The sequence below is a fragment of the Salmo salar genome, chromosome ssa01, assembly GCF_905237065.1.
Source record: "Salmo salar chromosome ssa01, Ssal_v3.1, whole genome shotgun sequence".
Lineage (NCBI taxonomy): Eukaryota > Metazoa > Chordata > Actinopteri > Salmoniformes > Salmonidae > Salmo > Salmo salar.
Window position 1 is genome coordinate 114,834,636 of NC_059442.1, and position 26,073 is coordinate 114,860,708.

General features: G+C 40.9%; 1 protein-coding gene across 7 annotated transcripts in view; it reads right to left on the reverse strand.

The window, feature by feature from the left end:
- The window catches only part of LOC106591860 (dedicator of cytokinesis protein 1), a 723,705-nt gene that overhangs the window by 358,469 nt on the left and 339,163 nt on the right, over positions 1 to 26,073 (reverse strand). For all 7 annotated transcript variants that reach the window (XM_045687698.1, XM_045687691.1, XM_045687686.1 and 4 more), the window contains exon 30: positions 5,158 to 5,236. In XM_045687698.1, coding sequence (XP_045543654.1) covers positions 5,158 to 5,236 — 79 coding nt within the window. The remainder of the gene's footprint in view (positions 1 to 5,157; positions 5,237 to 26,073) is intronic.

The following is a 26,073-nucleotide window of genomic DNA, read 5'->3' on the forward strand; positions in this document are numbered from 1 at the left end:
GACAGGAATGTCAGTGTTCTGCCATGGCCAGTGAAGAGCCCGAATCTCAATCCCATTGAGCACGTCTGGGACCTGTTGGATCGGAGGGTGAGGGCCAGGGCCATTCCCCCAGAAATGTCCAGGAACTTGCAGGTGCCTTGGTGGAAGAGTGGGGTAACATCTCACAGCAAGAACTGGCAAATCTGGTGCAGTCCATGAGAAGAAGATGCACTGCAGTACTTAATGCAGCTGGTGGCCACACCAGATACTGACTGTGACTTTTGATTTTCACCCCTCCTTTGTTCAGGGACAAATTATTCAATTTCTATTAGTCACATGTCTGTGGAACTTGTTCAGTTTATGTCTTAGTTGCTGAATCTTGTTATGTTCATACAAATATTTACACATGTTAAGTTTGCTGAAAATAAACGCAGTTGACAGCGAGAGGACGTTTCTTTTTTTTGCTGAGATTAGAAATGTATTGAAAATCAAATATAGAAATATCAAAAGTTTGGACACCTACTCATTCCAGGATTTTTATATATTTTTACTATTTTCTTGTAGAATAATAGTGAAGACATCAAAACTATGAAATAACACATATGAAATAATGTAGTACCCAAAAAAGTGTTAAACAAATCAAAATATATTTTATATTTGAGATTCTTCAAAGTAGCCACCCATTGCATTGATGACAGCTTTGCACACTCTTGGCATTTTCTCAACCAGCTTCATGAGGTAGTCACCTGAAATGCATTTGAATTAACAAGCTAATTTGTGGAATTTCTTTCCTTCTTAATGTGTTTGAGCCAATCAGTTGTGTTGTGACAAGGTAGGCTTGGTATAGCCCTATTTGGTAAAAGACCAATTCCTGAACAAGGTAGTTAACCCACTGTTCCTAGGCCGGCATTGAAAATAAGAATTTGTTCTTAACTGACTTGCCTAGTTAATTAAAGGTAAAAAAATAATATTATGGCAAGAACAGCTCAAATAAGCAAAGATAAATGACAGTCCATCATTACTTTAAACATGAAGGTCAGTCAATCCGGAAAATGTCAATAACTTTGAATGTTTCTTCAAGTGCAGTCGCAAAAAACCATCAAGCGCTATGATGAAACTGGCTCTCATGAGGACCGCCACAGGAAAGGAAGACCAGGAGTTACCTCTGCTGCAGAGGGTAAGTTCATTAGAGTTACCAGCCTCAGGAATTGCGGCCCAAATATATGCTTCACAGAGTTCAAGTAACATACATCTCAACATCAACTGTTCTGAGGAGACTGTGTGAATCAGGCCTTCATGGTCGAATTGCTGCAAAGAAACCACCACTAAAGGACAACAGTAAGAAGAAGAGACTTGCTTGGGCCAAGAAACATGAGCAATTAGACTGGTGGAAATCTGCCCTTTGGTCTGATGAGTCCAAATTTGAGATTTGTGGTTCCAACTGCCGTGTCTTTGTGAGACGCAGAGTAGGTGATCAGATGATCTCCGCATGTGTGGTTCCCACCGTGAAGCATGGAGGAGGAAGTGTTATGGTGTCAGGGTGCTTTGATGGTGACACTGTCAGTGATTTATTTTAGAATTCAAGGCACAGTTAACCAGCATTGCTACCACAGCATTCTGCAACGATACGCCATCCCATCTGGTTTGTGCTTCGTGGGATTATCATTTGTTTTTCAACAGGACAATGACCCAATGCACCTCCAGGATGTGTAAGGGCTATTTGACCAAGGAGAGTGATGGAGTGCTGCATCAGATGACCTGGCCTCCACAATCACCCGACCTCAACCCAATTGAGATGGTTTGGGATGAGTTGGACCGCAGAGTGAAGGATAAGCAGCCAACAAGTGCTCAGCATATGTGGGAACTCCTTCAAGACTGTTGGAAAAGCATTCCAGGTGAAACTGGTGGGGAGAATGCCAAGAGTGTGCAAAGCTGTCATCAAGGAAAAGGGTGGCTACTTTGAAGAATCTCAAATATAAAACATGCATACATTTACAAGGTTATATGCGAAGGACTAATACCAGGATCATGGGGGTAGCTGAGGACCAGGGCTCAAGTCCTACTTCATTGGTCTCAAAGTTATTGAAGGAAGCCCTCAAATTAGATGAAGACGTCCCTGTAGACCGCTCACATCGGGGATCTCATGCAAGGAATCCTGGTGGATAACCTTGCGTCATTGTGGCTAAACTACACCACTGCCAGGATTGTATTGATGTAACGTAACTTACTTTCCTTACTTGACACCTTTGTTGAGAACTTAGATATTCCTACAGTTGAACGCGAGAAAGCTGCTGAATTAGAAGAACAGTTCTCTGTAGAAGAGATTGTGTTGGCAATTAAATCTACGCAGTAAATCCCCTGGACCCGACGGATTTCTGAGCTAATTCTTATAAAAAAACATTCTCAAATCTATTCTCTCCTCTCTTGCTTTCCGTATTTGAGGAATCATTCTCAGATCTATTCTCTCCTCTCTTGCTTTCCGTATTTGAGGAACCATTCTCCTCAAACTCTTTAACCCTCAACAATGAGTCAGGCATGTATTTTTACTTATTCTGATAAAAACAACCTCTTGAGTGTGGTTCATACAGGCCTTCCATTTCTTTACTGAATTACGTTGTAAGGATTCTTTCTAAGATGATTGCCTGCCGTTTTGAGTCAGTCCTTCCCGACATTATCTCTACAGATCAAACTGGTTTCATTAAAAATCGTCATTATTTTTTCAACATCAGACATCTGTATATTATACTTTATAATCCCTCTTCATCTGACAATCCAGAGATAATGTTATCACTTGATGCTGAGAAGGCGTTTGATCGGATGGAGTGGGATTATCTATTTTATACTCTCAAACAATTTGGATTCAGTCCCAATTTTATGTTCTGGATCAACGTCCTTTATTCCTCCCCTGTGGCTGCAGTACGCACAAATAATAACCTTATTTACAACTTTAACGTGGAACATGACAGGGTTGTACTCTATCCCCTCAGCTGTTTGCCATCACAATTGAGCCTTTAGCCATTGCAAATACATAATAACACCACTATTAAAGGTATTCGAAGAGGGGGCTTAGAGCACTCTATGCAGATGACTTGCTATTTTATATGTCTGACCCTTTAACTGGTCTTCCAATATCAAATAAAATAAAATTTTATTAGTCACATGTATAGCAGATGTTATTGTAGCAAAATGTTTGTTCCAGAGATCCAGGTTCTACTAAAGACAGTTGTTAAAATATCCGGGTATAAGATTCATCTACAAAAAAGTGAATTGATGCCTATTTATCCTTCTGCCATGCAAACTTATTTTAGTCATGTGCCCTTCAGGGTGACAACACAGAAATGTAAATATATGGGAATTTGGGTCACACACAATTTCAAAGATGTCTATAAAGCCAATTTCCCTCCTTGATACTCCGCCTGAAACAGGATTTTGAATGCTGGGATTTACTTTTTCTTTGAGCGGAATAATTAACACTGTTAAAATGAATGTATTACCTAAGTTTTTATACTTATTTCAATGCATTCCTATCTTTATGACAAAATATTTTTTTATTTCCATAGATAAACTGATATCAAGAAAAACCCTTGGATATGTAGGAGCGTATTGCAGAGATCTCGTCCCCAGGGTGGTATGAATGCCCTAACTTCTGCTGAGGCCATTCTTGCCCTGACTTCTGCTTATTATCGTAAATACTGCATGGCCAAAGCAGACGTCGGATTGACCATGCACCTTCTCTCTCCAATTTAGTCATTGTCTTTTGTTTGGAGCGCTCCTGTCAATGTTGAGTAAGGACGCGCACGCATAGAAGTAGGCCTATAGGCTACCTGGCCTGATTTACACACAGAAGTAGGCCTATAGGCTACCTGGCCTGATTTACACATAGAAGTAGGCCTATAGGCTACCTGGCCTGATTTACACATAGAAGTAGGCCTGTAGGCTACTTAGCCTGCACGCAAATGTAGCCATATAAATGTGCTCATTTGTGGATCCAAGAGTGTGCAAAGCTGTCATCGAGGCAAAGGGTGTCTACTTTGAAGAATCTTAATTATAAAATATATTTTGATTTGCTTAACACTTTTTGGTTACTACATGATTCCATATGTGTTATTTCATAGTTTTGATGTCTTCACTATTATTCTACAATGTAGAAAATAGTAAAAATAAAGAAAAGCCCTTGCGTTTTGAGTAGGTGTGTCCAAACTTTGACTGGTACTGTATATATCTTTTTTTGAATCCAAATATTTTCTTCCTGCAGGCTGCAATGTTTTAATTTGTTGGATTTATGTAGGCTATTTTAACATATTTTGCAATGGCAATAGAACTAACTTTTTAGGTTTGTATCATTTTCATTTAGATTTGGATAGAATTTAGATTAAACACATGGCAATGATTTTGAGATATGAAGACAATATTATAAATTCAAGTAAAATGTTTCACGAAAATGTGCATATGAAAACCATAACTGGCAGGCAGATTGGTAGAAATGGTAAGATAAATTGACATTCCACATGAGAAATGTTGCCGATTCCTCATGTAGCCTATTACCGGAAATTTCAGGAGAGTAATGTCAGAATCTGCGAAATCCAGCAGGAGCAGGAGGAGACTAGTTGGGTAAGGTTAAGGTTGGTTTATTCTGGTTATCTAGATCTCTGGCTCCCTCTTGAGGCATTTGTCTTATTTAAACAAACCATAAGCTTAAAACATCAGACAAGCTCAATACATATAGTTGATTTTATTAAAACACATTGGGTGTGTCTATATATGGAAAAAATACACATTTAAAACATTCTAGCAATCGATTGGTCGAAAGAACAGACGACTTTCGGTCGACCAAGATTTTTAAGGGTCGGGGACAGCCCTAAAATAACCATACAAGTTACAGTTCATTAACAGAATTCAACCAGTGTTTTTGATGAAAGAGCTTGCTCCGCAAAGTGTCAGCAATAAATACCATTGAAGGCAATCAAGTCACCATTCTGAACCGTCTTTAAGGATTTCACTATTCAACCAGTCTCGTTAAGTTCTCCTAATGCAGTGCAAGACTAATGAAAGGAAACTTTACATAAACATAGATTTGACATTAGATTGACATAATTCAACCAGTCTTCAAGTCTGGCCTGATGGAGTAACAGTATTTTGTTTTTAACAAACTGAGGCTTTATAGAGTGGTGAGCTTACCTGAAGCTCAAAGTTGGTCTGATCCAGGAACTTCTTGTTTAACACGGCTGCATACTGATTAATGGCCCTCAGGAACACTCTGAAAGAAATCAGAGAGACATCTGGTTTAGATCCATACTGATTAATGGCCCTCGGGAACACTCTGAAAGAAATCAGAGAGACATCTGGTTTAGATCCATACTGATTAATGGCCCTCAGGAACACTCAATGAAATCAGAGAGACATCTGGTTTAGATCCATACTGATTAACGGCCTTCGGAAACACTCTGAAATAGATCAGAGAGACATCTAGTTTAGATCCACCCCCACCCTACATATCCCCCCATCATTACTACGCTCCGCCCCCACCCTACATATCACCATATCATTACTATGCTCCGCCCCACCCTACATATCACCATATCATGACTATGTTCCACCCCCACCCTACATATCACCATATCATGACTATGTTCCACCCCCACCCTACATATCACCATATCATTACTATGCTCCACCCTACATATCACCCCATCATTTCTACACTCCGCCCCCACCCTACATATCACCCCATCATTACTATGTTCCACCCCCACCCTACATATCACCCCATCATTACTATGTTCCACCCTACATATCACCATATCATTACTATGTTCCACCCCCACCCTACATATCACCCCATCATTACTATGTTCCACCCTACATATCACCATATCATTACTATGTTCCACCCCCACCCTACATATCACCATATCATTACTATGTTCCACCCTACATATCACCCCATCATTACTATGTTCCACCCTACATATCACCCCATCATTACTATGTTCCACCCCCACCCTACATATCACCCCATCATTACTATGCTCCGCCCCCACCATACATATCACCATATCATTACTATGTTCCACCCTACATATCACCCCATCATTACGATGTTCCACCCTACATATCACCCCATCATTACTATGTTCCACCCTACATATCACCCCATCATTACTATGTTCCACCCCCACCCTACAGTACATCAGGATATGTGTTCAGCCTATAGGCTACTACCTGCTACAGTATGGACTGGGTCTGTTTGATCTCCCACCAAACTTGTCCATTTTCTACAATGTTGTCTATTTTAACGGTTCAATCCAAAGGATTAGTGTGTTTGATGTAAGGGATTCATATTTCAGTTTGACCTGTGAATTACAAAATCACCAGTACAAAAGACTGAGAGAGTACAAATGCCACAGATGAATTAAGTGCTGACAAGTAATATCCCTTTAATCTCATGTAATGGGTTGTTTTTCTGTTTTTCTCCTTCAGCGTGAAACATAAATCTCTAGCGGCATGACCTGTTGTTCCGCTGTAAGACAGACAGATAATGGGACTGAACTGTCATCTGGGCTCACAGAAGACCTGGTTCCCAAAGGTCAAGCCAGTGGGGGGGGGTTTAGATAACCACTGAGAATACTGTGTGTGTGTGTTGTTAGAGAAAACCAGTCTGGATCAAACTGTGAGAAAGTGATTGAGAGAGACTGTGTTCACTCACATACTGTAATACAACGCACATCCAGGAAGTAGGCTAGAGAACACAGAATAAAGCCATTTTCAGATCTCTTTGATGATGCCGCGTTTGACCTTCAATGTGAATTTGCGCGACCTCAGCTCAGCCTATTAAAAAAAAGGGGGCCGCCGTTGCCCACTGATCAGCTGGATGCTCATTATAGTTTATCATGACAACAGAGACATCTGAACAGGCCCCCGGCAGCGTCACTTATTTATTTTTTGTCAACGTTTCTTTTGTGTGTACCAATTTTGACCAGCTTAACCAACTAAAAGATGATTCTGGCCCATCTGGCATTTGCCAGAATTGCCAGATGGCTAATCTGGATTTCCAGCAGGTTTTAGGAGTATAACTCTGTTTATCCACCTCAGGGAACATACACTTGTTCTTCCTTTAAACGTTTTGAGCTTTATGCCGTGACGGTTTTGTGGTAGATGGTGGCAGATTGTGGTAAATGACGTTATTCTGGCAACAATGGCTGACACTTAAATAACTGTCATAGAATTCTACGGCCCCCCCAAAAAAGCTGTGCTGCAGTACGCCACAACTCTTAAAGGAAGAATAACTGTAGTACAGTAGCCAAGGGGAATCTAAATCAGAAATAAAGCTGAAAAAAGGTTGGATAATAACTTTGAGGCTCGTCCTAGATTCCCTCCACTATTCTGTACAATCAGTCTTACAGAGAGATCCTTGATGAAAACCTGCTCCAGAGCGCTCAGGACCTCAGATTGGGGTGAAGGTTCACCTTCCAACAGGACAAAGACCCTAAGCACACAACCAACGTAGGAGTGGCTTTGGGACATGTCTCTGAATGTCCTTGAGTGGCCCAGCCAGAACCCGATCGAACATCTCTGGAGAGACCTGAAAATAGCTTGACAGAGCTTGAGAGGATCTGCAGAGAAGAATGGGAGAAACTCCTCAAATACAGGTGTGCTAAGCTTGTAGTGTCATACCCAAGAAGACTCGAGGCTGTAATCGCTGCCAAAGGTGCTTCAACAAAGTACTGAGTTCTAGGGTCTAAATACTTATGTAAATGTGACATTTCAGTATTTTTTTTTACATAAACTTGCATACATTTCTAAAAACCTGTTTTTGCTTTGTCAAAAGTAACAAAAGTAACAGCAGGGGTTGTAACGGTAAATAGGTTGTGTGTAGATTGACGAGGGGGATAAAAACTATTTTATCCATTTTAGAATAAGGCTGTAACTTAAGAAAATGTGGAAAAAGTCAAGGGGTCTGTATACTTTCTGAATGCAGTGTATCAGCATGGGTGTTACGCCCGAGATGAAGTATGATAGACATATTTTCTTAAATAACTTTATGTTGATGAATTTATTCATATTATTTCATCCTTCCACAAGATATAGTCCCAACACAAATGTAGGGTTGTTACAGAAGCAGGCTGGTCGTTCGTTCTATTAATTTGTTTGCCGGAGACGTGACCCAGTCGTTCAGTCTTTTTGTTCTGTATCTATGGACCCAGTCGTTCAGTCTTTTTGTTCTGTATCTATGGACCCAGTCGTTTAGTCTTTTTGTTCTGTATCTATGGACGCGACCCAGTCGTTCAGTCTTTTTGTTCTGTATCTGTGGACGCGACCCAGTCGTTCAGTCTTTTTGTTCTGTATCTATGGACGTGACCCAGTCGTTTAGTCTTTTTGTTCTGTATCTATGGACGCGACCCAGTCGTTCAGTCTTTTTGTTCTGTATCTATGAACGCGACCCAGTCGTTCAGTCTTTTTGTTCTGTATCTATGGACGCGACCCAGTCGTTCAGTCTTTTTGTTCTGTATCTATGGACGCGACCCAGTCGTTCAGTCTTTTTGTTCTGTATCTGTGGATGCGACCCAGTCGTTCATTCTAAATGTTCCATTGCCATACGGGCTGGCAACGTTCTTATCCCTTGCTTGCTAGCTAGCCAACTATGGCTAACTTACAGTCACGTCTAAAAGTACAGCCAGAATAACAGCAAAGTAGATGCATTTGCATTAGCTGTTTTCTAGTGACATTTCTTTGTATACATCCATAACAATGAGCTAATGAGGAGTGATTTCGCCTGGCATAGAAAATGTGCTCTCTCGCCAGGACACTGTTGTTCAGAGGAGCTAGCCAACAACACAGCTAAACACAATCACTTCAAACTGAAGCTGGAAAGACTGCAAACTAGCTGCACTTCGTTTCGTTTCGTTCATTTCTTTGTATATATCCATAACAATGATGCCAGCTGATTTATCATTTCGACTGGCTGAGAAACGCTGCCTGCCTGTCTGTCTCGTCCCGACTAACCGACACGTTCATTACTATTGGACAGCTGAAGATCAAATTTGAATATTGAAACAATGTTGCAAATGTCGGAAAGACAGACAAAATGGTTTATATAAAACCGCTGTTGAAAACTAAATGTTAGTCTTAAAGAAATGTGAGATAATGTCTAGATGCTTTTTATAGTGGAGATCAAGTTTATAAATTGCCTGGCTGGGCTGATGAGACAGTGGATTGCAGCAGTCAGATGGAACAGAGTAATATCTTTGTAGATTTAGCCGGTGGTATCTTGTGGAATAGACACCAGCTGGAATGCGGTTTTAACCAATCAGCATTTAGGATTAGACCCACCCGTTGTATAATCATCCACACACACTCACACACACATTCTACACACCCACACACACACACATTCATTCTACACACACATCACACTGCTACCATATGATTGCTAAATACTACTCAATGTAAACACTGGACCCCAATCCCCCCCTTTCCCCTAAAACATGCGTAAATATCAAACTATAAATTGTGCCAGCCTGTATTATACTGATGCTAAAATGTTTATTCTATTCTACTGAGACATTTACTTTATGTTCCTATTGTTATATTTTACAATTTCTTATTGTTGTTGCATTGTCCAGATGGAACCTGCAAGTTAGCATCTCGATGTACAGTGTGTGTACCATGTTTCTCCTGTCCACATCACTAATACAACTTGTTTCTCCTGTACACGTCACTAATACAACATGTTTCTCATGTACACATCACTAATACAACTTGTTTCTCCTGTACACATCACTAATACAACTTGTTTCTCCTGTACACGTCACTAATACAACATGTTTCTCATGTACACATCACTAATACAACTTGTTTCTCCTGTACACATCACTAATACAACTTGTTTCTCCTGTACACATCACTAATACAACTTGAAACACCACCTCTGTCACGCGGTAGTCAAGGCTCCAAGGCATTTTCCATTCATGCAATATTCATGTTATCCAGGGCTAACCTGAATGGTATCCAGGGCTAACCTGAATGTTATCCAAGGCTAACCTGAATGTTATCCAGGGCTAACCTGAATGTTATCCAAGGCTAACCTGAATGTTATCCAGGGCTAACCTGCATGTTATCCAGGGCTAATTTGAATGTTATCCAGGGCTAACCTGAATGTTATCCAGGGCTAACCTGAATGATATCCAAGGCTAACCTGAATGTTATCCAGGACTAACCTGAATGTTATCCAGGGCTAACCTGAATGATATCCAAGGCTAACCTGAATGTTATCCAGGGCTAACCTGAATGTTATCCAAGGCTAACCTGAATGTTATCCAAGGCTAACCTGAATGTTATCCAGGGCTAACCTGAATGTTATCCAGGGCTAACCTGCATGTTATCCAGGGCTAATTTGAATGTTATCCAGGGCTAACCTGAATGTTATCCAGGGCTAACCTGAATGTTATCCAGGGCTAACCTGAATGTTATCCAAGGCTAACCTGAATGTTATCCAGGGCTAACCTGAATGTTATCCAGGGCTAACCTGCATGTTATCCAGGGCTAATTTGAATGTTATCCAGGGCTAACCTGAATGTTATCCAGGGCTAACCTGAATGATATCCAGGGCTAACCTGAATGATATCCAAGGCTAACCTGAATGTTATCCAGGGCTAACCTGAATGTTATCCAAGGCTAACCTGAATGTTATCCAAGGCTAACCTGAATGTTATCCAGGGCTAACCTGAATGTTATCCAGGGCTAACCTGCATGTTATCCAGGGATAATTTGAATGTTATCCAGGGCTAACCTGAATGTTATCCAGGGCTAACCTGAATGTTATCCAAGGCTAACCTGAATGTTATCCAGGGCTAACCTGCATGTTATCCAGGGCTAATTTGAATGTTATCCAGGGCTAACCTGAATGTTATCCAGGGCTAACCTGAATGATATCCAAGGCTAACCTGAATGTTATCCAGGACTAACCTGAATGTTATCCAGGGCTAACCTGAATGATATCCAAGGCTAACCTGAATGTTATCCAGGGCTAACCTGAATGTTATCCAAGGCTAACCTGAATGTTATCCAAGGCTAACCTGAATGTTATCCAGGGCTAACCTGAATGTTATCCAGGGCTAACCTGCATGTTATCCAGGGCTAATTTGAATGTTATCCAGGGCTAACCTGAATGTTATCCAGGGCTAACCTGAATGATATCCAAGGCTAACCTGAATGTTATCCAGGACTAACCTGAATGTTATCCAAGGCTAACTTGAATGTTATCCAGGGCTAACCTGCATGTTATCCAGGGCTAATCTGAATGTTATCCAGGGCTAACCTGAATGTTATCCAGGGCTAACCTGAATGGTATCCAGGGCTAACCTGAATGTGATCCAGGGCTAACCTGGATGTTATCCAGGGCTAACCTGAATGGTATCCAGGGCTAACCTGAATGTTATCCAGGGCTAACCTGAATGTTATCCAAGGCTAATCTGAATGTTATCCAGGGCTAACCTGAATGTTATCCAGGGCTAACCTGAATGTTATCCAGGACTAACCTGAATGTTATCCAGGACTAACCTGAATGTTATCCAGGGCTAACAATGAATGTTGTCCAGGGCTAACCTGAATGTTATCCAGGGTTAACAATGAATGTTATCCAGGGCTAACCTAAATGTTATCCAGGACGAACCTGAATGTTATCCAAGGCTAATCTGAATGTTATCCAAGGCTAATCTGAATGTTATCCAAGGCTAATCTGAATGTTATCCAAGGCTAACCTGAATGTTATCCAAGGCTAATCTGAATGTTATCCAAGGCTAATCTGAATGTTATCCAAGGCTAACCTGAGCGTGCTACATATCAGGAGTCCCCCTTAGTCATTAAGCACAAAGGTGAAGTGTTTCAGAGCCCCTCCAGAAACCCTTGAGATGTTCATGTCTCTATCTTTACCCTCGGTGGTGGAGACTCCTGAAACACCCCCAACCTCCCCATGTCTCTATCTTTACCCTCGGTGGTGGAGACTCCTGAAACACTCCCCTCTAGCACTCACCCAGCAGCAGCCCGTGACCACATTACTAAAGCCCAGTCTGCCTGAGCTGAGTCTCCCTCTCTCCTCTTCCCTCACTCAATTTTCTGCAGCTGTGAACATGCCAATATAGATGATAGGCTCAGCGCCAGCCGGGGTAAATGGTAAAGTATGTTTCCATCCATTGCACCTGTCCACTGAGAAATATTACTGCTTTATATTGGATGTCTACCTGGATGGACGCCCACAGCAGCAGTCCCCTGGACTGGACTGGCCAGGTCAACTAAACGGTGCAGTTTACACTTAGTCAGCATGTCCAAATCAAATCACACTTTATTCTTCTGATATATTCACTGCACTGTTGAGGGGAGCGCTCCCAAGTATTCATTTCATTGTAGCCGGGTATAAACGGTACAATGACATAATTATTGGTGAGCTCTCCTCTCAACAGTGCAGGGAACATATCATCATCATAATAATAGTAACAATAAGGCAAAACATTTTTAAAACAGAGATGTAAATGTTTAGCTGTTGTGATGTCATCATGACCCTGATGTTAATGTTGTGATGTCATCATGACCCTGATGTTAATGTTGTGATATCATCATGACCCTGATGTTAATGTTGTGATGTCATCATGACCCTGATGTTAATGTTGTGATATCATCATGACCCTGATGTTAATGTTGTGATGTCATCATGACCCTGATGTTAATGTTGTGATATCATCATGACCCTGATGTTAACCTCTACGGGATCGGAGTCCCTGAACCGTGACGGTTGTTGCTCAAAATTCAATAATGTGACTAGAAAACACTGTAGACTACAGAGAGAAACAGTCTCTCTGCAGTAGGTCTATAATAATGACTGAACATAACACTGTAGACTACAGAGAGAAACAGTCTCTCTGCAGTAGGTCTATAATAATGACTGAACATAACACTGTAGACTACAGAGAGAAACAGTCTCTCTGCAGTAGGTCTATAATAATGACTGAACACAACACTGTAGACTACAGAGAGAAACAGTCTCTCTGCAGTAGGTCTATAATAATGACTGAACACAACACTGTAGACTACAGAGAGAAACAGTCTCTCTGCAGTAGGTCTATAATAATGACTGAACACAACACTGTAGACTACAGAGAGAAACAGTCTCTCTGCAGTAGGTCTATAATAATGACTGAACACAACACTGTAGACTACAGAGATAAACAGTCTCTCTGCAGTAGGTCTATAATAATGACTGAACATAACACTGTAGACTACAGAGAGAAACAGTCTCTCTGCAGTAGGTCTATAATAATGACTGAACACAACACTGTAGACTACAGAGAGAAACAGTCTCTCTGCAGTAGGTCTATAATAATGACTGAACATAACACTGTAGACTACAGAGAGAAACAGTCTCTCTGCAGTAGGTCTATAATAATGACTGAACACAACACTGTAGACTACAGAGAGAAACAGTCTCTCTGCAGTAGGTCTATAATAATGACTGAACATAACACTGTAGACTACAGAGAGAAACAGTCTCTCTGCAGTAGGTCTATAATAATGACTGAACACAACACTGTAGACTACAGAGAGAAACAGTCTCTCTGCAGTAGGTCTATAATAATGACTGAACACAACACTGTAGACTACAGAGAGAAACAGTCTCTCTGCAGTAGGTCTATAATAATGACTGAACATAACACTGTAGACTACAGAGATAAACAGTCTCTCTGCAGTAGGTCTATAATAATGACTGAACACAACACTGTAGACTACAGAGAGAAACAGTCTCTCTGCAGTAGGTCTATAATAATGACTGAACATAACACTGTAGACTACAGAGATAAACAGTCTCTCTGCAATAGGTCTATAATAATGACTGAACACAACACTGTAGACACAGAGAGAAACAGTCTCTCTGCAGTAATTAGTAAATAATGGAGTCCAGACATTTATCAGATGATGTACAGAAAGACATACCGTTCCACTGCTTGATTGATAAACCATTAAAGAAATGTAATAAAACACAGCAAACATTGTTTATCCAGCAAAGTCCCGTCTATCACAATAACAGTCTCCTTATGCAGTAAATGATCCTGTCATTTCCAGGAGAAGACCTATTTATATTGTCTTGGAATGACTAACGAGAATACAATACAAGAGTACACACGCGTGCACAAACACACACACACACACACACACACACACACACACACACACACACACACACACACACACACACACACACACACACACACACAGTTAAGGGATATATGTATCTAGCTTCAATGCTCTCTCCAGCTTGCATTATTAAACATGGAAATCTGCTGAGGGGAATCAGCTCTAACCCTCTGCTGCATTCCTTCATCTGCTGAGGGGAATCAGCTCTAATCCTCTACTGCATTCCTTCATCTGCTGAGGGGAATCAGCTCTAATCCTCTGCTGCATTCCTTCATCTGCTGAGGGGAATCAGCTCTAATCCTCTGCTGCATTCCTTCATCTGCTGAGGGGAATCAGCTCTAATCCTCTGCTGCATTCCTTCATCTGCTGAGGGGAATCAGCTCTAATCCTCTACTGCATTCCTTCATCTGCTGAGGGGAATCAGCTCTAATCCTCTGCTGCATTCCTTCATCTGCTGAGGGGAATCAGCTCTAATCCTCTGCTGCATTCCCACATCTGCTGACGGGAATCAGCTCTAATCCTCTGCTGCATTCCTTCATCTGCTGAAGGGAATCAGCTCTAATCCTCTACTGCATTCCTTCATCTGCTGAGGGGAATCAGCTCTAATCCTCTGCTGCATTCCTTCATCTGCTGAGGGGAATCAGCTCTAATCCTCTGCTGCATTCCCACATCTACTGACGGGAATCAGCTCTAATCCTCTGCTGCATTCCTTCATCTGCTGAGGGGAATCAGCTCTAATCCTCTACTGCATTCCTTCATCTGCTGAGGGGAATCAGCTCTAATCCTCTGCTGGCTTCCTACATCTGCTGAGGGGAATCAGCTCTAATCCTCTGCTGCATTTCTTCATCTGCTGAGGGGAATCAGCTCTAATCCTCTGCTGCATTCCTTCATCTGCTGAGGGGAATCAGCTCTAATCCTCTGCTGCATTCCCACATCTGCTGAGGGGAATCAGCTCTAATCCTCTGCTGCATTCCTTCATCTGCTGAGGGGAATCAGCTCTAATCCTCTGCTGCATTCCTACATCTGCTGAGGGGAATCAGCTCTAACCCTCTGCTGCATTCCTTCATCTGCTGAGGGGAATCAGCTCTAATCCTCTGCTGGCTTCCTACATCTGCTGAGGGGAATCAGCTCTAATCCTCTGCTGCATTCCTTCATCTGCTGAGGGGAATCAGCTCTAATCCCCCTGCTGCATTCCTTCATCTGCTGAGGGCCGGCAGGTAGCCTAGTGGTTAGAGTGTTGGGCCAGTAACCGAAAGGGTTGCTAGATCGAATCCCCGAGCTGACAAGGTAAAAATCTGTTGTTCTGCCCCTGAACAAGGCAGTTAACCCCACTGTTCCTAGGCCGTCATTGTAAATAAGAATTTGTTCTTAACTGACTTGCCTAGTTAAATAAAAAATAAATAAGGGGAAGCAGCTCTGCTGCTCTGCTGGCTTCCTACACCTGTCAGGGGGAAGCAACATCTGATGCTCTGCTGGCTTCCTACACCTGTCAAGGGGAAGCAGCTCTGCTGCTCTGCTGGCTTCCTACATCTGTCAAGGGGAAGCAGCTCTGCTGCTCTGCTGGCTTCCTACATCTGTCAAGGGGAAGCAGCTCTGCTGCTCTGCTGGCTTCCTACATCTGTCAAGGGGAAGCAGCTCTGCTGCTCTGCTGGCTTCCTACATCTGTCAAGGGGAAGCAGCTCTGATGCTCTGCTGGCTTCCTACATCTGTCAAGGGGAAGCAGCTCTGATGCTCTGCTGGCTTCCTACATCTGTCAAGGGGAAGCAACATCTGCTGCTCTGCTGGCTTCCTACATCTGTACTGGCCTTGCTAGCTCCATTATGATATATAGTGCCCTCTGTAATTATTGGGAAAGGGATTTTCTTTTAATTATATTGGTTCTATACTCCAAAAGTTAGACGCACAAATATCATACCCTACAAAAATGCTAACCTCCCCTGTTATTGTAATGGTGAGAGGTTAGCATGTCTTGGGGGTATGATATAAAATGCTAACCTCTGTTATTGTAATGGTGAGAGGTTAGCATGTCCTTGGGGTTATGATATAAAATGCTGACCTCCCCTGTTACTTTAATGGTGAGAGGTTAGCATGTCTTGGGGGTATGATATAAAATGCTAACCTCCCCTGTTATTGTAATGGTGAGAGGTTAGCATGTTTTAGAGGTATGATATAAAATGCTAACATCCCTTGTTATTGTAATGGTGAGAGGTTAGCATGTGTTAGGGGTACGATATTTGTGCATCTGTAATTTTCTCTCTCATCATTATTCACGATTCAATCAGGATTATCTGTAACCATGATAGCATCCACACTCATGTAGAAGTGTTTAGAAACATGTTCTATTCTTATTTACAATAAAACTGACTACAAAATGACATAATAGATTATTTACCATTAATTTCTAATAGGCACAAAATAATCTAAAACACACCCAAAACAAACAGCAAATGCAACTAACATATGTACAGTCAAAATCTTGATATTAATATATATATATATATATATATATATATATATATATATATATATATATATATATATATTTATATATATATTAATATGGGACCAAATACTTCAATTTTTACTCCTTTAATACACAAGTGAATTTTTCCCAATACTTCAGGTGCCCTAAAATGGGGAGACTACGCACAGGAAGTGCTGTAATTTAAAACGGTTCACCCGGTATGGATGAAAAACACCATGAAATTAAAGCCGACAGTCTGCACTCATAATCCTGGTTTGATTTAAAATCCAAACTGTTGGAGTATAGAGCCATAAGAAGAGAAAAGTATGTCTCAACAATTACAGAGGACACTGTAACTAAGATAATCAAACAGCAGAGAGACCACTGCTTTACAATATCCGAGCAACAAAATACGACTACAAAAGTTAATGACTGGTAGATTTAATAGGGATCTCTAAACAAAACAACAGTAAAGTAGTGTTTGTCAACTTCAGAGGCTGTTTACTCCATCAGCATGTCTTAGACGTTCAGGAAACCTCACAGAAGGCAGTCTAATCAGAATATATTTTGACTTCCTATAGTCATTAAAGATCACACTATATGGATAGCTCACTGTCAACAAACTACCTGTTGATAAGCAACTACTTGCTAAGGTCACGGTTAGGGTTAGAATAAGGGTTAGGTTAGGGTTAGGTCAAGGGTTAATAGATATATAGGGTTAGGTTAGGGTTAATAGATAGATAGGGTTAGGTTAGGGTTAATAGATAGGGTGAGGGTTAATAGATAGATAGGGTTAGGGTTAATAGATAGGGTTAGGTTAGGGTTAATAGATAGGGTTAGGGTTAATAGATAGATAGGGTTAGGTTAGGGTTAATAGATAGATAGGGTTAAGTTAGGGTTAATAGATAGATAGGGTTAGGGTTAATAGATAGATAGGGTTAGGTTAGGGTTAATAGATAGATAGGGTTAGGTTAGGGTTAATAGATAGGGTTAGGGTTAATAGATAGATAGGGTTAGGTTAGGGTTAATAGATAGATAGGGTTAGGGTTAATAGATAGATAGGGTTAGGGTTAATAGATAGATAGGGTTAGGGTTAATATATAGATAGGGTTAGGTTAGGGTTAATAGATAGATAGGGTTAGGTTAGGGTTAATAGATAGATAGGGTTAGGTTAGGGTTAATAGATAGATAGGGTTAGGTTAGGGTTAATAGATAGATAGGGTTAGGGTTAATAGATAGATAGGGTTAGGTTAGGGTTAATAGATAGATAGGGTTAGGTTAGGGTTAGGTCTAGGGTTAATACATAGTTTGGGTTAGGTCTAGGGTTAATACATAGTTTGGGTTAGGTTAGGGTTAGGTCTAGGGTTAATACATAGTTTGGGTTAGGTTAGGGTTAGGTCTAGGGTTAATACATAGTTTGGGTTAGGTTAGGGTTAGGTCTAGGGTTAATACATAGTTTGGGTTAGGTTAGGGTTAGGTCTAGGGTTAATACATAGTTTGGGTTAGGTTAGGGTTAGGTCTAGGGTTAATACATAGTTTGGGTTAGGTTAGGGTTAATAGATAGATAGCTGTAATGTTACTAATAGTCAGGTGAGCATGGACAAATGGACTATCCAAATAAAGAGTTAACTCATTTTATAGCATTCCGTTTGGGAAAAACAAATAACTAAATTAAATATAAAGTTGGCTTCTGCAAGCAGTGAGAAACCAAAATATCCATTATGCATTTTTATCTTCAACTTCTTAACGAAGTACAGAAAATACCTCCACTTCCTATGAATGTGTGTTGATGAGGTACATTGATATGTATCATTGAGATGTCTATTAGTATATGATCCATCAAATTGTCAGAGTATTCACCTCATTACTACAGATTGATGGGGATACTAGTGCACATTTCCCTGAGCTACGGGCTACTACAGAGAACACAGAGAGGATGTTACCTTGTATAGGAAACCTCTTCTACATACCGTCTACGCTTCAACAGCCCCCAACTTCAGCGCAAAGTTGTTTTTGGGTGATACACACACAAACAAACAAACAAACACACACAAACACACACTAGCATGAATGCTAATGACATGGAGTTATCAGTGCATCGTATTTCTAACTAATTGGGTTCAGAGAGCGTTCCCTGATGATAATCTGGATTATGCTAGCTGCTAGCACGGATAGGTGCCTGCCATATTGCTCTGAGGCTCAGAGCCAAGGTCACAATCCTTCATTACCAATTTAGAGTGATGTTTATTTTCCACAGGGTCTGTTATGGATGGGTAATTGATTTAGTTCTCATCAACTTGTTTGTTGCCCAAATCCTTTTCCACGTCTCAGCAACTGCCTTCTCTTTTTGGATACTACTACCGCTGTTTACCAAGTCTAATAAATAATTCAAGACTACCACTGTTTACCTAGTCCAGTAAATCATTAAAGACTACTACCACTGTTTACCTAGTCTAATAAATCATTAAAGACTACTACCACTGTTTACCTAGTCCAGTAAATCATTAAAGACTACTACCCCTGTTTACCTAGTCCAGTAAATCATTAAAGACTACTACCACTGTTTACCTAGTCCAGTAAATCATTAAAGACTACTACCACTGTTTACCTAGTCCAGTAAATCATTAAAGACTACTACCACTGTTTACCTAGTCCAGTAAATCATTAAAGACTACTACCACTGTTTACCTAGTCCAGTAAATCATTAAAGACTACTACCACTGTTTACCTAGTCCAGTAAATCATTAAAGACTACTACCACTGTTTACCTAGTCCAGTAAATCATTAAAGACTACTACCACTGCTTATCTAGTCCAGTAAATCATTAAAGACTACTACCACTGTTTACCTAGTCCAGTAAATCATTAAAGACTAATACCACTGTTTACCTAGTCCAGAAAATCATTACATCATTAAAGACTACTATCTCTGTTTACCTAGTCCAGTAAATCATTAAAGACTACTACCACTGTTTACCAAGTCCAGTAATCATTACATCATTAAAGACTACTATCTCTGTTTACCTAGTCCAGTAAAACCTTGAGGCTAAACCTCTTAAGCTTTGGCCCCATGCAGCTCTTTAAGATTCACATGTGAGCCCATGTACTAAACAACCAAAGATTTCAAGACTAAAGGCTGATTTATACTATGGGTGTGTTCATAAATTCAATCTGGAGAGATAAAGTGTGCTCAGGGCATTCGTAAATTCAGGGGGCGTTGTCAGATTGTCCGTTTGTAAATTCAGAGAGTTGTCAGATTGTCCGTAAGTAAATTCAGGGCGTTGTCCAATCGGGACATTCAGAGCGCACACTGGACACTCTGGCCGAGGAGTAGGGTTGATCCGAGCGTTCTGACCTAACAGCAGTCAAGCACCCAAGCTAACTGGCTAACGGTGGTTAGCTTGCTAGCTACTTCCAGACACATAATGAGAGAACAACTCACTCTGACCATTTTACTCCCCCTAGCAGAGCTGGTTAGGCTAATTTCATGTTAGCCAGAGTGTTGGTGACTGTAACTGTACTGCTGGCAACAATTACATTTTTTGCAAACGTTTATTGACACCAGCCATATTCAACGGGTGCTGCGCGTTTGTAAACTTGTCAGTTATTCTGCGCTCCTGGCACACTCAGATGAGTGCTCTGAAATCGGAGCAGATAGCCAGAGCAAATTTACCAGCTACATCTATTGACAGTTGTCACAGTGACATCATGAAAATTCTATTGAAATGGTTACTTGCATAGTGTAGTCTTTTGTTTAGATATGTAGCTAGCTAGCTAGGTAAATAATTAACCAGAACCCCGACTCATAACTTTACTACCATACATGAATCTGCAGGTAGCTAACCAACCAGGTTTAATCTTAGCTACCTAGCTAACATTAGGCTAATAACTAGCAATGCAAATGGCTCTGAGATACGAATAATATTACTACACAGATCATACACATAATGTTAGCTAGCTAGCTAACAGTACGCTTTAACTTGAAATGAAAGCGACTTTGACAACATTAGAAATGTGTGATATCTGAAAATGTAGCTAGCTAGACTATTTTACGTGTATACATGGATATACACTTCTCCCTCTGTCTCAGATGCCATGGTAGCCCTTAGTTTAAATACGTAATCCGGAGACAGGTGTTTTATACAACAGCCTCCATCTGCATTTTCGCAATCAAAAGCCATAATTTTCTCCATCTCCTTAGCGATCATACTCTAATTCCACCGTACATTTCACTGATTTCAAAACTCAGTCCTCCAGAAAGTGGAGAGCAACACCTTTGCACTTCTACTACGTGATATATCTTTTAAAAAGCAGCGTTAGAAAGGATGACCTAGACATACTGAGCAGCTCATGTTATAGACAGAAGCTTGCTACACGACAGACCAATCCTAACTCATCTCTCGGCATGTCCAGACCACCCATTATCTCAGCCAATCATGGCTAGCGGGGAAGGTCCCTGCCTTTTTCTGTGACTAAACAAACTTGGCTGTTAATTTAACAATTTTATTGTATTTACAGATGGCATACAAGTTTGTTATTAAGGCAAATGACAGTTCACATGATCCAGAATGCATTTCTGCCCAAAAAAACGCATTTAGATTTTTATTAATGTTTACATTCAAATGGCTCTCCTGTGAAGTAGTGACGCGCGACATAAGCCTAGTTTCCTGAAATGAGTCACATTTTACATTGTGATTTCCGATTGGAATAGCAGAAGTAGACCACGATATCATACACTACGTTTTTATTGAAGTTGTTGGGAAGGTGGTCAAAATGTCAGTTGCTTTTCAAAGTTGAGATAAAATGTAGTTGATGTTACATTGTTTCCACTAACTAGAATGTTGGAAGTCATGGGAGTTTTTAAACAATGGGAGCATTAGAATGTTAATGTTGGAAGTCATGGCAGTTTTTAAACAATGGGAGCATTAGAATGTTAATGTTGGAAGTCATGGCAGTTTTTAAACAATGGGAGCATTAGAATGTTAATGTTGGAAGTCATGGCAGTTTTTAAACAATGGGAGCATTAGAATGTTAATGTTGGAAGTCATGGCAGTTTTTAAACAATGGGAGCATTAGAATGTTAATGTTGGAAGTCATGGCAGTTTTTAAACAATGGGAGCATTAGAATGTTAATGTTGGAAGTCATGGCAGTTTTTAAACAATGGGAGCATTAGAATGTTAATGTTGGAAGTCATGGCAGTTTTTAAACAATGGGAGCATTAGAATGTTAATGTTGGAAGTCATGGCAGTTTTTAAACAATGGGAGCATTAGAATGTTAATGTTGGAAGTCATGGCAGTTTTTAAACAATGGGAGCATTAGAATGTTAATGTTGGAAGTCATGGCAGTTTTTAAACAATGGGAGCATTAGAATGTTAATGTTGGAAGTCATGGCAGTTTTTAAACAATGGGAGCATTAGAATGTTAATGTTGGAAGTCATGGCAGTTTTTAAACAATGGGAGCATTAGAATGTTAATGTTGGAAGTCATGGCAGTTTTTAAACAATGGGAGCATTAGAATGTTAATGCAATTCCATTAAAGTCGAGTTGTTTTTAGGACAAAGAGTTTAAAATATATATTTTTTCAAAAAGTTAAATAATAGCAGACTATTCCAGAATGGTAAGCACATTTTAAAGTTTGAATGGCGTTTCTAGATTAAAATGGTGTAAGAGGAGTAGCTTTGCAAAGACAAAGTCAGAAATAAATTGTACATTATTTAAAGTGGAACTTTTGCAAGTCCAACTAATGAATCTCATATCATCACAGAAGAAGATTGATATCGGCTTCTGAGGCTGACAAACTGTTCATCTTAACCGTTTATTAATTGGCTGATCAAAGTGAGGGAGTGTTTCTGCAATATGTTCTGATTACCATGAGAAGCCCATGTCACTTATCACAATAGGGGAGGGAGAGAGAAACATGCAAATCAGAGTTGCCACATGCAGTGCTAGAGAACAAAGTGATTCCTGTGATCATCTAGCCCTCTGAGGTCTTCTATGCAAGGTGTCTCCCAAGGTCATCAACTTTATCAGTCATCACCAGGCCTCATACAGCAGATTTCTACAGCATGTACACACCTACCTGGAATCACAGCATGGCCCTGCAGTGATGTCTGTAATACTATATCACTATTCCCAGTTCTCTGTCCAGCTACCTCCCCTCCTTAGGTCTCTTCTGTCTCTACCCAAAGCTCCCTGCTAATCATGTTACCATAGAATTAACACTCAACCTTCAGCATGTACACACACACTGCCTTCGGGGGAAATATTCAGACCCATTGACTTTTTCCACATTTTGATATGCTTGCCTTATTCTAAAAGAATCCTCAGCAATCTACACACAATACTCCATAATGACAAAGCAAAAAACAGGTTTAGAATTATTTGCTTATTTATTAAAAATTAAAAACAGAAATAACTTATTTACATAAGTATTCAGACCCTTTGCTATGAGACTCAACATTGAGCTCAGGTGCATCCTGTTTCCATTGATCATCCTTGAGATGTTTCTACAACTTGATTGGGGTCCACCTGTGGTAAAATCAATTGATTGGACATGATTTGGAAAGGCACACATCTGTCTATATAAGGTCCCACAGTTGATAGTGCATGTCAGAGTAAAAACCAAGCCATGAGGTCGAAGGAATTGTCTGTAGAGCTCGGAGACAGGATTGTGTCGAGGCACATATCTGGGGAAGGGTACCAACACATTTCTGCAGCATTGAAGTTCCCCAAAACACAGTGGCCTCCTTCATTCTTAAATGGAAGATGTTTGGAACCATCAAGACTCTTCCTAGCGCTGGCCGCCCGGCCAAACTGAGCAATCGAGGGAGAAGGGCATTGGTCACTAACAGAGCTCCAGAGTTCCTCTGTGGAGATGGGAGAACCTTCCAGAAGGACAACCATCTCTGCAGCACCCAACCAATCAGGCCTTTATGGTAGAGTGGCCAGACGGAAGCCACTCCTCAGTAAAAGGCACATGACAGCCCGCTTGGAGTTTGCCAAAAGGTACCTAAAGACCCTCAGAACATGAGAAACAAGATTCTATGGTCTGATGAAAGCAAGATTGAACTCTTTGGCCTGAATGCCAAGCGTCACGTCTGGAGGAAACCTGGAAACATCCCTACATCGGCAGGGAGACTAGTCAGGATCGAAGCAAAGATGAACGGAGCAAAGTACAGAGAGATCTTTAACGAAAACATCCTGTGCTCTAAAAACAACAGACTTTACACCCTGTATTTACAGTACCAGTCAAAAGACACCTACTCATGCCAGGGTTTTTCTTTTTTTTGACAATTTTCTACATTGTAGAATAAGGAGTGGTTTCGGGACAAGTCTCTGAATGTCTTTGAGTGGCCCAGCCAGAGCCCGGACTTGAACCCGATTGAACATCTCTGGAGAGACCTGAAAATGCTGTGCAGAGACGCTTCCCATCCAACCTGACAGAGCTTGAGAGGATCTGCAGAGAAGAATGGGAGAAACTCCCCAAATACAGGTGTGCCAAGCTTGTAGCGTCATACCCAAGAAGACTCAATGCTGTAATCGCTGCCAAAGGTGCTTCAAGAAAGTACTGAGTAAAGGGTCTGAATACTTATGTAAATGTAATATTTCCGTTAAAAAAAATAAAAAAAATAAATAAAAATAAAACAGCAGAAACTGCAAACATTTCTAAGGCTGAAACATAACAAAATGTGGAAAAGAGGTCTGAATACTTTCCGAAGGCACTGTATATACAGTAGCAAGAAAAAGTATGTGAACCCTTTGGAAATACCTGTATTTCTGCATAAATTGGTCATCAAATTTGATCTGATCTTCATCTAAGTCACAACAATAGACAAACAGTCTGTTTAAACTAATAACACACACATTATTGTATTTTTCTTGTCTATATTGAATACATCATTTAAACATTCACAGTGTAGGTTGGAACAAGTATGTGAACCCCTAGGCTAATGACTTCTCTAAAAGCTAATTGGAGTCAGGACTCAGCTAACCTGGTGTCCAATCAATGAGATGAGATTGGAGATGTTGGTTACAGCTGCCCTGCCCTATAAAAACACTCTCAAAATGTTAGTTTGCTATTCACAAGAAGCATTGCCTGATGTGAACCATGCCTCGAACAAAAGAGATCCCAGAAGACCTAAGATGAAGAATTGTTGACTTGCATAAAGCTGGAAAGGGTTACAAAAGTATCTCTAAAAGCCTTGACGTTCATCAGTCCACGGTAAGACAAATTGTGGCTGTCCTGCAAAGATGACTGCAAGAGCACAGCGCAGAATGCTCAATGAGGTTAAGAAGAATCCTAGAGTGTCAGCTAAAAACTTACAGAAATCTCTGGAACATGCTAACATCTCTGTTGACTAGTCTATGATACGTAAAACACTAAACAAGAATGGTGTTCATGGGAGGACACCACAGAAGAAGCCACTGCTGTCCAAAAAAACATCTGAAGTTTACAAAAGAGCACCTGGATGTTCCACAGCACTACTGACTAAATATTGTGTGGACAGATGAAACTACAGTTGAGTTGTTTGGAAGGAACACAACACCATGTGGAGAGAAAAAGGCACAGCACACCAACATCAAAACCTCATCCCAACTGTAAAGTATGGTGGAGGGAGCATCATGGTTTGGGGCTGCTTTGCTGCCTCAGGGCCCAGACAGCTTGCTATCATCAACAGAAAAATGAATTCCCAAGTTTATCAAGATATTTTGCAGGAGAATGTTAGGCTCTATGTCCGCCAATTGAAGCTCAACAGAAGTTGGGTGATGCAACAGGACAACAACACAGAAGTAAATCAACAACAGAATGGCTTCAACAGAAGAAAATACACCTTCTGGAGTGGCCCAGTCAGAGTCCTGACCTCAACCTGATTGAGATGCTGTGGCATGAACTCAAGAGAGCAGTTCACATCAGACATCCCAAGACTATTGCTGAACTGAAACAGTTTTATAAAGAGCAATGGTCCAAAATTCCTCCTGACCGTTGTGCAGGTCTGATCTGCAACTACAGAAAATGTCTCCTCCTCCTATCAGAGTGAGTCCTCTCCTCCTCCTCCTCCTATCAGAGTGAGTCCTCTCCTCCTCCTATCAGAGTGAGTCCTCTCCTCCTCCTATCAGAGTGAGTCCTCTCCTCCTCCTATCAAAGTGAGTCCTCTCCTCCTCCTATCAAAGTGAGTCCTCTCCTCCTCCTATCAAAGTGAGTCCTCTCCTCCTCCTCCTATCAGAGAGAGAGCTCTAGTCCGCATCTCAAATGGCCCTCTGTTCCCTACCCAGTACCCTACTACTGACCAGAGGTTCTATAAAGTAGTGCACTATAAAGGGAACAAGGTGGCCAGTCCAGGTGCTTCCGTATTAGTCACCAACGTAGCGGAACAGACAGCCGCCACTTACACAGGTAACGAGTCTGTGTGAGAGTGATGGTGTGTGTGTGTGTGTGTGTGTGGTG